Here is a 16,407-nt window from a genome sequence, read left to right as displayed (position 1 = left end):
ACACTGAAGTATAATTCTAGTCCAAGAGGCAATCTTGAAAATGGAAACCACCATTAGTGGTCAACTCAGAGGACTCTGTGGAGGAGAGCTCATTTGTTAAATCTGACCCTCCAAACCTCTGGCTATTTATATAAGAAAGAAAGAAGCTTCTACCTCATTTATGCTGCTATTACCCTACACATCTCTTATAGCTGAACTTTCTCTTAAAGGACATGCTAAGACAGAACATGAGAAAATTGTGTAGGCCTGTATGTTCTGTGTCCAGTGTCATCCCAAGCTATGCATCATTAGTCACAAGTCCTTCTTACTTGTCTCTCCAAAAGTTGTGACCCCAATGTCCACAAACATCTTCAATCCCAGTCTTCACGTGATCAAAAAACTAAAACAAAACAGAACAATTTAGGCTAACTGATTGGTTTGTACCTGAAGTCAGTAATTTTCACTCTACTTTATCATGCTTAAACTCTAATGACCTTGGTAGATTTTTTCTTGTTTGTTTATTTTATTGAAAGCAATACATAAATACTTTGACTTCAAACAAATAAAGATGTTTATTGCAATAATGCCAGGTGGTGCTTTGATTATTTTGATTACCATGTTGGGTTGGAATTTTGAATAGTTTAAAATCTGGTAATCATCATCCAATAGAGATAGTTATAAGTTGAAGGTAGTAGAGAGAAGGGCTTTGTTGCAATCTATACAGGACCTTTGTGATGATGCTATTATGGGTTTGTGATTATTCTTTGATTTTTGGGAAAGTTGATTTAATGTCTTAAAATTTTTCTTTTAACATTTAAATTGTTATGCTCCATCAACACCTACCCGACAGTGGATTTCTTCACTGACAGCTTGCTGCTTCTTATTGGATCTCTTAACATCAAGAAACTCTACCAGTGGTCGGATGGTTATTCCCTTCAAAAAAATTAATAACAAAATTAAGTGAACTTTTCTTATGAGGTTAAAAGAAATCAATAATAACTCATTGTCTGCTACATCTTGATGACTAAAGCAAAAGCTATTCTGCTGCTGAGATTGAAGAAGGAAAACGTAACATTTTATTCATTTTTTTTCTTCCTTTTCCATAGCTGGCTTATTTTCAGGAGACTATGAGCCAACACTAAACAATGGACAAAAGGGATAAAATTGAGAGGATCATCATGGGAAATAATAAAGTGTTATCTCCAACCACTACAGAGGAGTTGCTTATTTGTATTAGCCACAGAAATTAAATTTTAATTCTTCATTTAAGGCATTTTTAACTGAATTTCTACTGAGTACCTAGCAGGGTTATTTGGAACACAAAGGAGAATAGATAAGTCTCAACTCTAGGATTTTGGAGTCTAATACAAAGTTAGATCTATCTGAAAGCAGTTACCAAGTAAAGTAGAAGAGGGAGGAGAGGAAGGAACATAGTGGGTGTGTCAAAGACCCACTCAGGAGGAATCTTCAAAGATGTTGGAAGTATCTCCTAGCTGAGATTTCAGAACAGGTCCAGCAGTGGGAAAGGGTTTGGGGTTGACTCTGGACATATTCATGAGTAAATATGGAAAATGCAGAGAATTAGAAGCCATTGACTAAATCAATGGAAGAAAAAAAATAGAGTCCTCAATAAAAGACATCTACTAGAAATCTACGGGGAGCATTTCATTTAACAGTAAGACACTTAAAGACGGGTATGAGATCCAGGAGGCACAAAAGAATCCCTTCCATCTGCTGTTTAGCACAGTTACACATGCCCTGATCAATAAAAAAACAATGGACAAAGTAAAGGTAGACATAAATGCTGACAGTGAAGTGATCTACCTTTGTGTAAAGCCTAGCATGATCCTTCAGTTCAAAATAACAAGAATATTTAATGAAATTATAAGTATAAAATCAATATGATAAACTTAAAGTGTAAATAAATGTATTGTCTGTATAAGGAATAAACATATAATAGCCATAAAACTATATATGGCATATCTTGTATAACTTGTATATAATCATGTGCTCTGTATGCTAGTATATTATGTAAAACTAAATATACACATACAGCTATATCCTCTATGTATTCATACATACAAAATTGCATATGTACATATGTGAAATATGTATAAGTATGTGTATGTATCATAAGTGAATAAATCATTATAGAGTAACTATAAAGCCAAAATTAAGAATATTTAAAAGACTTGAATATAACACAGGCATGCACTTCCTAGACGGCTGACATTATGATGACATTTCTCTGTAAATTAGCATGTATATGCCATCCATTTCCAAAAATATATTCTTAAAGATTTTAAACAGACTTGAGAGGATAATTTGAAATTAATCTGGATGAATCAATGTAACCAGAAAATTTTAGAAAAGGGAAAATGGAACGTACTCACAGATACAAAATAAACTACCAGTTAATAGCTTCAAAATATAGGTATGCTATTGACACCAAAGTCAGGCATATATGGAGAGGTGACAATGTGGAGTGAGAGATGATTTCTGATGTCCTTCTTGGTGAGTAAATGGCCACTTCCACCTGGCATGAAAGCTACCAGGTTATGAAGAGTTGTTAGATTTTTTAAATAAGTTTTTTTTATCGTGAAAATAATGTATAGAGGGTTTACAGTTACATGAGCAAGGTAATGAGTACATTTCTTTTTTCTTTTTTTTTTTTTTTTTGTCGGTCGTGGGGCTTGAACTCTGGGCCTGGGCGCTGTCTCTCAGCTCTTCAGCTCCAGGCGAGTGCTCTACCACTTGAGCTACAGCGCCACTTCCAGTTTTCTGGTGGTTTACTGGAGATAGGAGTCTCATGGTCTCTCCTGCCTGGGCTGGCTTTGAACTGCGATCCACAGATCTCAGCTTCCTGAGTAGCTAGGATGACAGGTGTGAGCCACCAGCGCCCGGCTACATTTCTTTTTTTAAGTAAGTTTTTTATTGTGAAAATACCTTACAATTACATGAGCAAGGGAATAAGTACATTTCTTATCAATCATTGTTGCCTCCTCCTTTGTTTTTCCCCTACCATCCCTGCCCTCCCATCTCCACGACTACCCAACCCCCACCAAAGTTGTAAAGTTAGTTTTTCAACATAGTGTCTTGTACATCTCATTGTTGCAATGAGTCCACCTGTATCCCTATTTAAACAATTTGGTTTTTCCCTTCCCCGCCACAAATTATACCAACATCAAATCTAGTGAAAACAGGGGTTATACCGTGGGGTAGGAGTATACAGAGCAACGAAAAAAAATTACCTTATAAATATATTAGAAACAATAGCAAGAAAGAAAAAACCACTTGTGTCCCTATCTTGGTGTTCATTTCGCTTAACATCATCTTATCTGAGCTTTTCTGCTTGTCCTAGACATATACTAGTTACTGCAAATAAGGGAAACCATGGGACCTATGTTTCTTTGGGCCTGGCTTACTTCACTTAATAGAATTTTTTCCAAGCCTTTCCATTTCCTAACAAATGGGGCAATGTCATTCTTTCTGATGGAGGCATAGAATTCCATTGTGTATATATATATCACATTTTCTTGATCCATTCATCTACTGAGGGGCATCTGGGTTGGTTCCATATCTTAGCTATGAAAATAATGTTGCAATAAACATATTTGTGCTGGTAGAGCTTCTGCATGGAAAGGACATGGCTAGAAATATCAATAGAAAGCCCACAGATTGGGAGAAGATCTTCATTAGCCATATAATAGACAAGGGTCTCATATCTAAAATATACCTGGAACTCAAAAAATTAAATCCCCATCAACAAATCCTCAAAGAAACAACTTCCTGATAAATAAGTGGGCTAAAGACTTAAAGAGAAACTTCTCTGAAGAGGAAATAAGAATGGCCAATAGACACAGGAAGAAATGCTCAACTTCTCTAGCCATAAAAGAAATGCAAATCAAAACAACATTGAGATTCCACCTCACCCCAGTTAGAATGGAGCTAAAATCAAGGACTCTAATAACAACAGATGCTGGAGGGGATGTAGCCAGAAGGGAACCCTACTTCATTGTTGGTGGGAGTATAAACTTGTTCAACCACTTTGGAAAGCAGTATTGAGGTTCCTCCAAAGACTCCACATAGAGCTCCCCTATGACCCAGCAATCCCACTTTAGGGCATTTACCCAAATGATCACAAACAAGGCCATACTAAAGCTACCAGCACAACTATGTTTATCACAGCATTATATACCATAGCTAAGATATGGAACCAACCCAGAGTCGTTAGAATTTTGTGGAGAAAAGGCATGTCCCCTGCTATTTGATTTCCACCTTACCCCTCTTAAGCATTCTTAAGAATGCTTTTTATAGCTGGGGGGATATAGTTCTACGGTAGAGCATTTGTCCCCTAACATGTCTCTGGATTCAATTACCATCTCTACTAGAAAGAAAAGAAATACAAAGGCTTTTGGGAAATGTAAACACACACATTTTATTTTTCAATACTGGGGCTTGAACTTAGAGACTCCTTCTTACTAAGCATGTAATCTATGACTTGAGCCACGTCCTAGCCCTTTTGATTCACTTCGTTTTTCCAGTAAAATATTCAATTTTCTATCTCACTGAACTAAAATATAACCCTTCTACTTATGAGGCCTGTATATCCGAATCAACTGGCACTTATGACCATTCCCAGCTGAGATGAGATTTCATTTGCTTTCTCTCCCAGGCTGCCTTGGAACTGTGAATCTCCATATCTCCATTTCAAGAGTGGCTGGGCCAAATTTTATAAGGCCTTCAAAGGAGAACTCACTGTAATATTCCTGAAACTCATAAACGAAATTGAAAGCAAAAAAGTCACTAACAAACTCTATGAGTTTGAGTTCTATGAGGCCAGAATAACCCTCATTCCTAAACCAGATGGGGACAGGACCCATCAAGAAAGAGAACTCTAGACCCATTTCTTTATTGAACACCAATGCAACCCTTTTCAATAAAATTCTGGCCAACTGACTTCAACAACTAATCAAAAAAAAAAAAAAACCCACATACACTATGATCCAACTGGATTCATTTCAGGGTTACAAAGCTAGTTCAAAACACACAAGTCAATTAATGTAATTCATCACATCAACAGGAGCAAGGACGAGAACCACATGATCATCTCAATAGATGAATAAAAGCATTTGATGAGATTCAACACCCCTTTATGATGAAAGCCCTAAAGAAGCTAGCAATCCATGGAACTTTCCTAAATATAATAGGTGCTGTACGTGACAAACCTACAGCAAGCATTATACTTAATGGTGAAAAGTTAAAAACACTTCCTCTAAAATCAGGAATGTGAAAAGGATGTCCACTATGTCCACTTCTTTTAAATATAGTATTGGATTCCTAGCCATATCAATAAGGCAAGAGACAAATACAAAGGGGATGTGAATAAGGAAAGAAGTAAAACTCTCCCTCTTTGCAGATGACATGATCCTTTAGTTAAAGAACACCATTGATTACTCTCCCAAATTACTCAAGCTGATCCAAAACTGGCAAAATAAAAATCAGTAGCTTTTCTGTATGCCAACAATGAGAAAAGTGAGGCTGAAATCAGTAAAGCAACACCATTTGTAATGGCCTCAAAAATACCTAGAAATTAACTTTTCCAAAAAGTTGAAGGACCTCTATGATGAAACCTTTAAAAACCTTAAATGGGAAATGAAAGCAGATCAAAGGAAGTGGAAAAACCTCCCATGTTCCTGGAATGAGAGGATTAACATGAAAATGGCAATGCTACCCAAAGCTATCTACAAATTCAATAAAATACCCATCAAAATCCCAACAACATCCTTTAATAAAATAGAAGAAGCAATCCAAAAATTCATATGGAATAACAGATGACCCCAAATAGCAAAAAGAATCCTTAGCAGGAAGAACAGCACTGGAGAAATAGCAATACAAAACTTCAAACTCTATTATAAAGCCTTAGTTATAAAAACAGCTTGGTTCTGGCACATGAACAGGCTAGAGGACCAATGGAATAGAATTGACGACCCAGGAATGATCCCACAACAATCACCACCTAATCATTTATAAGGAAGCCAAAATTATCAGATGAAAGAAAGACAGACTCTTCAACAAATGGTGCTGGCAGAATTGGCTATACATGTGTAGAAAACTGAAGTGAGATCTTTATATATCACCATGCCTGCACTAGAATCAACTCCAAATGTATCAAAGACCTCAAGTTAAAGCAGATACCCTGAAAATATTACAGGAATAGATATTGTATGCCCTAGGGCTCCTTGACACAGGTCAAAACTTCCTAAATAGAGATCCAGAAACACAAGAAATCAAAGAAAGGCTGGATAAATGGGATCACATTAAACTGCTAAGCTTCTGCATTCCAAAAACATAGCTAGCAAGATAAATAGAAAATCCACAGATTGGGGGAAGATCTTCACTAGTGATACAATAGACAAGGGTCTCATATCTAAAGTATACCTAGAGCTCAAAAAATTAACCCACCCAAAACAAATCCTCAAAGAAACAACCACCCCATTGATAAACAGGCTAAATAATTAAAAAGAGACCTCTCTGAGAGAAAATAAAAATTATTGACACATGAAGAAATGTTCAACATCTCTGGCCATAAAAGATATGCAAATCAAAACCACATTGAGATTCCACTTCACCACAGTTATCATGACCATTATCAAGAAAAAAATAACAGATGCTGGTAGGGATGTGGTCAAAAGGGGCCTACTACATTATTGTAGTAGTTTCAACCACCCTGGAAAGCAATATGGAGGTTCCTCAAAAGACTAAACATAGAACTCCTCTATGATCCAGCAATCCCACTCCTATGCATTTACTCAAAAGACTATAAACAAGGCCACACTAAAGCTACCAGCACAACTATGTTCATTGCAGCATTATTTACCATTGCTTAGATATGGAACAAACCCAGATGCCCCTCAGTAGATGAATGGATCAAGAAATTGTGGTATATATACACAATGTATTTCTATGCTACCATCAGAATGAATGCCATTGTCCCATTTGTAAGGACACAGGAGGACTTGGAAAAAATCATCTTAAGTACAATAGGCCAGACCCAAAGAAAAATAGGCTCCATGGTTTCCCTCATTTGTAATAATTAGTATATCCCTAGGATAGTCCTAGTAGAGGATCACAATAGCTCAATAGTTATGTATATATGATGATGCTAATTGAAATGAACTCCATGATATGGAAACAAGAGGGTTTTTTTAATTTCTTAGTTTTCATTTTGTTTTTAATGTACTATGGGAAGTTATTTTTTGTCTTGTTTTTCTTTTCCCTTTGGCTTATCCCCTGTTGTCACTGTTTTTTTTTTTATTTTGGTACCTGTATCTTGTATATATGTTTATCTGATTTGAGGAAGGCAAGGGGAATAACAAAATGGTGAGATAAAGGACATAGGGTGAACCAATGCAACAGTGATACTCACAGACACTGTGTTGGAAACGAACTTTATAACTTGGTGGAGAGGAGAGTTGGGAGGAGGGAAAGTAGGAGAAAAACAAGGGAGTGGTTAACTATGTTCATCAAGAAATACACTCATTACCTTACTTATGTAACTGTAACACCTCTGACATCATTCTTACAATAAAGTTAAATTAAATTAAAAAATGAGTGACTGGGATTACTACTCTGATCCATTATACTCACCAGCCATCCATAGACACATTTTTATGAGCAGGTTGTTGATTTTTGTTGTTGTTGTTGTTATTATTATTCCAACAATTCAGCTTTAGACATTTTTTAGCTCAAACTTTGTTTTAACTAATTTTGACCATATTTGGTATAATACATGTCTTGTTTTCTATTTGTATTTCCGTCTACCACTTTGAAATAACAGGAGATAAAAACAGTTTCCCAATCAACACATGTTCTGTAATTATAATAAAAATGAGTGTAAACATAGTTTTCACAGATGAGTGACTTTACTGAATTCCAAATTCCATGAAGCCACAAGTTTATTAAGTAGGCCAAGGAAAATAATTGCCTTTTTAAAGCAATATAGTGTGCTCTAAAGACATTAACTCTATTTCTCATATTTGTTTCTTAGGAGGATTCTGTTAGTAATTAACAAGAGAGTCCCTAGTATTTGGAAGGATAGGGCATAAAAATAAATAATAGTATACAAGGCTCACTCCATCCTGCCATTAACTCCTTCCAGTTTACAGATAACCTAGAAGTGAATGAACTAAATGAATGAATCACAACTGGACAACCAAAAAGAAGTAAGTGTGTCCTAACACTCAGATCAACTTAAATTTGTTAAAATCTAACATACAACTAATACACACACAACTAATAAAACTCAAGCAATATGCTCCTTTTAGAATTTGTCCCCTGCTTTAATTATTTGCAATTGCCTTGTTGTGTTCAATAGGAATTATTTAATAAACATGGAATTACTCATCACCTTCTTATTATCTTTTCCTTGCATTAACCCATCTATTGAATGGAATTTGTATATGCCTTTTCTACTTAAGCTAGATTATTTGGTGGGGGGGGGTCATATGTTTGTGTGCCAGTAGTGGAGCTTGACAAACTAAGAACACGGTTTGTCTTACAGCTTTTTCATTCAAGGCTGGTGCTCTATGACTTGAGCCTCAGTTCTACTTCTGGGTTTTGGCTAGTTAATTGGAGATAAGAGTCTCCTAGATTTTCCTGCCCAGGCTGGCTTTGAACTAAGATCCTCAGATCTCAGCTTCCTGAGTAGCTAAGGTTATCTGTGAGCCACAGGTACTTATCAAGTTAGGTGGTTTTTGGGTTCTAGCAGCCCAGGGTTGGGAAAAAGAAAAAAAAAAGTGGTACCTTTGGGAAGACACTTATTTTATCTCATTGAGATGTTTCTGATTTAGGTCACCTGGGAAGCAATTTGAAAAGGCTTAGACAGATAAATTAGCTTGATATTATCCATGTAGACTGAATCAAAAACCTATCAACTACCCACTATAAACCACCATAAATGACTAAACCTACCAGTAAACTACTAAAAAATTGTATTTGAAAATCACAAGTAACTTTTCATCTGTTATTCAGCTTTGGCACAATAAACACACTGCTTCATGGTAAGGTCAGACTGGGAGGATCATTTGACAACAAGTTCTGGGAGAATTACAGGACAGTTAGATTGGCTTTTCTTGTTTATCTCTCCTTTCCCCTCACCTGTGCCCCTGTTTCCATTAATGTAAGAACATAAGAACAAAAGTATAAATCAGTTTTCTGGAGCCAGTTCAAAGGTCTGCTCTTTAGGGGAAAAATGAGCTCTGTTTACAAAATTAATACTTACAAACAAAGAGAGAGGAAGAGAAACCACCTTATATTTCTTTGTTCACTTAGTGAGAAGTTACTCCCAAACCTGAAGGCACTACTTTAGTTTATTAAAAAATAGAAGAAACCATCACAGCTCTGTCATTGCCATACTATATTATCTGTGACCTTTCTCACATTACAAACTTATCACAGATCTTATAAACCCAGTTACACAAGGCATAGTTGAGATTGGGCAGGAGGATTGAGAACTCCACAAGTATTCAAGTAGAAACTCCTGACCCTGGACTGTGTGTGGCTTTCAACCCTTAGCAGTATATAATCTTTACCTGTGGAAGACCTGTTACCTCTTAAGCCATGTCTTTCTCTTTCCTCTACTGTCCCAGTCTCCCACTCTACTGTGTCATCCACAGTATGGTGCTATGGCTTCTAACAGGTAAAACTGAAACAAAGGCTCTTCCAGGAGGTACTCTCATCTGCCCACCACCTTTCCCCAGCACCTGCCCTCCTGTCTCCCATGTCCCTCTTCTTCTCTTGGAGCCAGTCAGTTAGGATTTCATGGCCACAGTGCTTCTGTGAAAATGACCCCTGACCCCCTCACGGCATCGCCGTGTTCAATGGTCACATCTTGCCTGAACTAATTTTGTCAAAGTTTCTATTGTCCTCTTCCTCTTGAATACTGTTGATGTTTGGTTGGTGGGTGGGCCTTCCACTGTGTTCAGTCTCCTACTGTTCACCTATCTTGTCTAGGTTCCTCAATTTTCAAATATTGCTATGGTTCAAAGTTGAGTTCTCAGATGCTTATTTTCTCTCTACTGTTTCTGGATTTGTTCCCTGAATGATTTTCTTAGACTAATGCTCATTTTAAATTTATTTTTTTTCAGAACTTCAAAATATTGGACAGGGAGTGGCAATTTAACAGGTCCCTCTGAGTCCATAATGTCCGTCTTGTTCACAGTCAATCCTACCATCATTTTTCCTTGTCACATCTGCTCCCTCCCATCCCTACACTCATTTCTCATTTCCTATTTTCTTTCTCGCATTTATACATTGAACATTTAGGTTATGGTAGTCTCCTGCTACTTGTTACATTCACACACACACACACACACACACACACACACACACACACACACACACACACACACACACACTGCTTGTCCCCTTACAATCTCATTTCAGCTTTTGGTATTTATTTTGTTAAAACTGTTATTGTTCAAAAGCTTTACTCATTCATATATCTACTATGCTTTGCTTACTAAATCATGCTCCTATAAGTGTATACTTCTATGTAGAATTATAAAGGAGGCAGACTTACATTTTTAAAAGCTAGCAATATATGTCAGAGTTTTAAATTTACATCTCCCATTCTGTCTTTTCTATAAATTCCAGTCTCATACATACCCTTGCCTAGACAATATTTCCACTCGGGCATATAGCAAGCAAAAGTACACACCCAATACTAAACAGCCGATTTTCTACCCTTCAAAACTAGTACTTCCCCAAGTACTCTCTGCTAAGTTAAAATTCACCTCTCTTACCTGAGTGCTCAGTCAAAAACATTGGGAAATAGCTCTTACTTTTCTTCTCACATACTGACTTATTCACCTTCATTTTCTATTTAAATGATGAACTCCAAATGATTGTATAACTCCATTCCATGGAATTCTACCCAGCAATGGCATGTTGTTACAGGCATGGGAAGCGTTATTATTGAACAATACTTATAATGAATGACTAACAAAATGAAGGCATATTTTGGGGTCTTCACATTGTCTGTGAAATAATGAACATCATTACATCAGTTTGAGAGGTTAAATCACTAGATGCTTGTTTAATTGTTGGGAAATGTTCCTACATGTTTCTTCAATGATACTTATAATACTCCTTTATACCTAGGCCTTTCTCAAGGTGGTGAACAATGAACAGAGATAATATCCTCACCCTCTACAGAAAGTGGATAGATCCTTATATTCTGTTCTTTCCTCCTCTAATACAGCATGTCTACATGTGACCATCTCTTTCATGAGCCCTTTGTGTCACCTCCATTGTACCAGAGGCTACAGAAAATGGACACAAACCCACACAAAATCCTGGCTGATGCTTTCATTATGAGTAATAAAGTCTTTTGTCTCAGACCCAGGAGACTCATGTCTGTCTCCTGTACCCTTGAAGCAACAAAAGGCTGGGTCACTGGCTTGCATGCTTTCTAGTCTGCACAGTGGTTACAGAAAATTGTGTCACCAAACTGCAACAGTAGTAAAGAGAGACTGCCTTGTCTGGAATTCCAGCTCATCAATCCCTGTTGATTCATTTAATGCATTATCTTTTAGACAACCACTGAACTTACAGAATTCTGGAGAACTTCCATAGGATTACAGGGATTATAGAAATTAACTAGAAACTTATTGTACTCTATGTTTTCCTTCAAAATAAAAGTATATTGAAAGGAGCTAATATTTTTCTCTCTTCTGTTAACATTTTATTTAATATATAATATATTAAACCAGGAGTTAAAAATCCTGTGCCACCCATACTTTCTGATGGGGAGATACAGGACCTAGAGTTTATAGCTGGGGAAATGGAGGCCCTCAGACACTACTACAACAAGCAAACTCAGAAGATCGGATCTAATTATCCTGATTCCAAAACCTGTACTTTGTATTGTTCATTTAGCTTTCCCTAACATTGAAGATAACTTTCAAGCATGAAAAATAGTTTATACATGTATATAGAGAGATATATAGATATATATGTGGGGGGGGTGTTGGTTGTTGTTGTTGTTTGGTCAGTTGTGGGGCTTAAACTCTGGGCCTGGGTACTGTCCCTGAGCTCTTCAGCACAAGGCAAGTGCTCTACCACTTTGGCCACAGCACCACTACTGGTTTTCTGGTAGCTTATTGGAAATAAGAGTCTCATAGACTTTCCTGTCTGGGCTGGCTTTGAACCACAATACTCAGATCTCAGCCTCCTGAGTAGCTAGGATTACAGGCATGAGCCACCAGTACCCGGCAAAAAATAGCTTATATTTTATATACTAATGTTACTAATCATATTGAAAATATGTACTGAAAATTAGTAAAATATCTTTTTTTAAAAAATTCAGTCATGGGGCCTGAACTCTGGGCCCGGGCACTGTCCCTCAGCTCTTCAGCTCAAGGCTAGCGTTCTACCACTTGAGACACAGCACCACTCCTGGCTTTTTCTCATTATGTGGTGCTGAGGAATGGAACCCAGGGCCTCATGCATACAAGACAAGCACTCTACCACTGAACTACCTTCCCAGCCCTAAAACATCTTCTTTATTCAGTCAATATTCTATAAGCAGATCTACATTCTGATATCATGTTAAGGTGTTACTCAAATTATCCACATGATTTAGGCAATGATTAAATTCTCAAGACACATTACAATGTAAAATACTAAACCATAATGTTTCATAAAATTCTATCTTTGAAGATAGTGCCAATTAACTAGCATCAGGTTGGAAGAACTTGTCATTTAAGGAATTCTGAAGTAAGGGGCATGAAACAGAACTTAAGTCTTAATTAATAAATATTGTTTCACGCTGCAAAATGTTACTAGTCAACACTGAGATAAATATAGAAATTTATCTTTATTAGTTGAATTAAAAACCAAAAGAACAAGGGTATTTATCACATAAGAAGTATTAAATATAAATATAATTTATATGTGTTCAAAGTGAGTATATAGACCGTCAGCATAAGTAACTAACATTTTCCTTATATTTCAAGAAAAAAATAGATAAAACTTATGAGTGTAACAATGATGCTTTGTACTAATTAGCTTGTATATAGCCATATACATAGTATTAGATATTTTTGAAATGTGTTCTTTTTTGCCTATGCTATGTTTGTTTTGATTGGAAAAATATAATTTTATGCCTGATAAACTTAATAGTTAAAAAAGTCTGAAAGCCAGGCTCCAATGGCTCATGCCTATAATCCTAGTTACTCAGGAGGCTGGGATTTGATGATATTAAAGCCAGCCCAAGCAGAAAAGTCTGAGAGACTCTTATCTTCAATTAAGTACAAAAGAGCCAGAGTAGAGCTGTGGCTCAAATGGTAGAGCACTATCTTTGGGCAAAAAATATCAGATAGTGCCCAGCCCCTGAGTTTAAATGTCAGGACCAGCACACACACACACACACACACACACACACACACACACACACACACACACACACACACACTCACACACACACACGCCTCTGAGCTATGGTAGTCTTATCTTGAATTCTACCTTTCTCTCATGTCACTCTACATGTGACTACAAGGGTCTTGCTTTTGTAGGTGTTTGAGACACACTTAAGTAGATGATCATGGATGCTATGTTCCTCTCCCAATGACCTAGTTCCTAGTCACACTAGGCTGACCTGATTCTATTTTTGTCTTTGGTTCTCAGATCTGATAGCCTCCATTATAGAAGGATGGAAAGCAGTCCCTCAGCCTGGAAGCATAGCATACCCTGACAGGATTCACCGAGGGAAGTGAGGAAGAGAAAGCAGGCCTGAAAGAAAAGACCAATCAATCACTTTGCCTGGCCTTTCTTGACAAATAGTCTGCCCTTGGATTCACCTTATAACTTTGCCTCAGGCAAAGAGTAAAAGGGGTAATTTGAAGGTCTTGTTAAAAAAAGTCTTATAGCTACTAAAGACAAAAGATGAAGTCAAGGAAGTGTAGCATCACTCATTAACCTGGAAGACTCCACAGTGTCCTCTGAGTTTAAGGTAGGGATTCAAATCCACATGGGAGATTCAAACAAAAACTCAGTGCATCTTAACTCTAACATAGCATTTGGTCAAAAACAGGCTACACATGCAACAGAGGGCCCATAAGATTACAATGGAGGTGGAAAGTTCCTACCACCTAGGATATGCAGCCCCAGCAGTTACAACATCATAGCTCAAGGCAACCTTCGTGTGTTTATGGTACTGCTGGTATAAACAAACCTGCTGTGCTGCCAGACACATAAAAAGAGAGCTCATGCCATGTCCAGCACATGACACTTGATAACAATAATAAACAATTCTATTACTCATGCATTTGTAGTTTTCTTTCCTTCCTTTCCTTCCTTTTTCTTTTCTCTGTGTGTGTGTGTGTGTGTGTGTGTGTGTGTTATTGGGACTTCAATTCAGGGCCTGAGCTCTGTCCCTTAGTTTTTGTAATCAAGGTTGTTACTTTGCCATTTGAGCTACTCCTCCTTTTAGCTTTTTCCTGGTTAACTAGACATAAGAGTCTCTTGGATTTGTCTTCCTGGGTTAGCTTCAAATTGTGGTCCTCAGAGTTCATCCTTCTAAGTAGTTAGGATTACAGACATTAGCTATCAATCTCTGCCTGTCATTCAGTTCTTTTCTTTCTTTCTTTCTTTTTTTTGTCAGTCATGGGGCTTGAACTCTGGGCCTGGGCTCTGTCCCTCAGCTCTTCAGCTCAAGGCTAGTGTTCTACCACTTGAGCCACAGCACAATTTCCAGTTTTCTGGTGTTTAACTAGAGATAAGTGTCTCATGGATTTTCCTGCCAGGCTGGCTTTGAACCATGATCCCCAGATCTCAGCCTCCTGAGTAGCTAGATTACAGGTGTGAGCCACCAGCAACCGGCTTTTTTTAAGGGTTAACTTTTGTTTGTTTGTTTGTTTTAAACAGTATTTTTTGTATTTTCTTTTTTGGTACTGAGTATCAAACCCAGGACATTGTACTTGCCAGGCAAGCACTTTGCCACTGAGCTACATCTCAGCCCTCACTTCTTTTCTACACTGTATGATTCACCATTATTTTAAAGTACATTTCTATTTGTTTTGCTTAAAATATGAACTATAAAGATTGCTTGAGCTGGACAGACTACTTATCATAGGAGGCAACCATTTCTTGTAGGTTTTTACCATTAGGGAACTTAGAGTAAGACAAAATGGAAAAGGGAAAGATCATGACATTCATAGGCCTAGGACAATGTGAGTGTTGTGTCTCAGTTTAACAATAGCAACAAAAAGCCTTAAGCAGAGAAAGGAAGGAAGGAAGGAAGGAAGGAAGGAAGGAAGGAAGGAAGGAAGGAAGGAAGGAAGGAAGGAAGGAAGGAAGGAAGGAAGGAAGCAAGGAAGGAAGGAAGGAAGGAAGGAAGCAAGGAAGCAAGGAAGCAAGGAAGCAAGGAAGGAAGAAAGGAAGGGAAGAGGGAGGGAAGAGGGAAGGAAGGAGGGAAGGAAGGAAGGAAGGAGGAAGGAAGGAAGGAGGGAAGAGGGAAGAAGAGAATGAAGGAAGGAGGGAGGAAAGGAAGGATGGAAGAAAGGAGGGAAGGGAGGAAGGAGGGAAGGAAGGAAGGAGGAAAAGGAGGGAGGGAAGGAGGGAAAAACTTAAGACTAGTTTAGGACTAGTGCCACATAGTGTAGATGCATAGTTGACTATACCAACTCCCTTTGTATATAGATGTACTCTATCATGTTCATAACAGCAAAGTATAATGATGTCTTTTCAGCACTAATTCCTGCATGGCTATACTATTGACTATAACCTGGTAAATATATCTTCTTTAAGTGACTAAGTGGCATGGAATAAGTGAAGAGCTTAGTCTATGTAGCCCATTCTGGGCTCAACTTGTGTCAGCAGAAAATGGATTTTCCCTGAAGGAGGTAAACCGAATCTCCACCTCGGAGGGTTATTCTGAGGATGGAATGAGATAATGCATGTAGGAAAGCCCTGCTCTGAGTGCCTGATATACCACACTGCTAGCTCCCAAGAAGGGAACCATCATTCTAAAGGTGATTTTTTTTGTTTACAAAAACAGTAACAGATGTAATATAGGTCAAGGTCTTCCAGTGCATCCTTTTATACAGTGTGCTCTTCCTGTTGGAAGACTGAATGAAGGAGGGCTGAGCAGTCTTGTATACCTGACTAGAAAAAGGAGAACAGTGATATATATTACAATAATGGACACTCCCTGTAGCCTAGGGTCTCTAGCAGACACTTCTTTCCTGCTTAAAACCAACCTGGTCTGCCGTTTACTTGGAATCATTCCTTTACCTCAGTTTCAGTGTTTCTCTGTCCTCAAGGAGATAATAGATGTCACAGAATTGTTCCCAGGGTTTAAATGAGTTAAATGAAAAATATTCCAATCTGGATCAAGTTCTAAGAAAGCATCCTGTGACTATTCAA

At 37.6% G+C, this 16,407-nt stretch overlaps 1 protein-coding gene across 1 annotated transcript in view; it reads right to left on the bottom strand.

Moving 5' to 3' along the window:
• Slc9a2 (solute carrier family 9 member A2) overlaps window positions 1–16,407 on the bottom strand; it is a 115,411-nt gene that overhangs the window by 26,081 nt on the left and 72,923 nt on the right. The window contains exons 6-7 of the mRNA XM_069988611.1: window positions 823–912; window positions 309–379 (exon numbers count right to left, since the gene is read on the bottom strand). Coding sequence (XP_069844712.1) covers window positions 309–379; window positions 823–912 — 161 coding nt within the window. The remainder of the gene's footprint in view (window positions 1–308; window positions 380–822; window positions 913–16,407) is intronic.

This window comes from Dipodomys merriami, unplaced genomic scaffold, assembly GCF_024711535.1.
Source record: "Dipodomys merriami isolate MVZ:Mamm:240054 unplaced genomic scaffold, mDipMer1.0.p SCAF_36, whole genome shotgun sequence".
NCBI lineage: Eukaryota > Metazoa > Chordata > Mammalia > Rodentia > Heteromyidae > Dipodomys > Dipodomys merriami.
The sequence above is the reverse complement of the archived record's forward strand: the minus strand, read 5'-3'. Positions and strand labels throughout refer to the sequence as shown.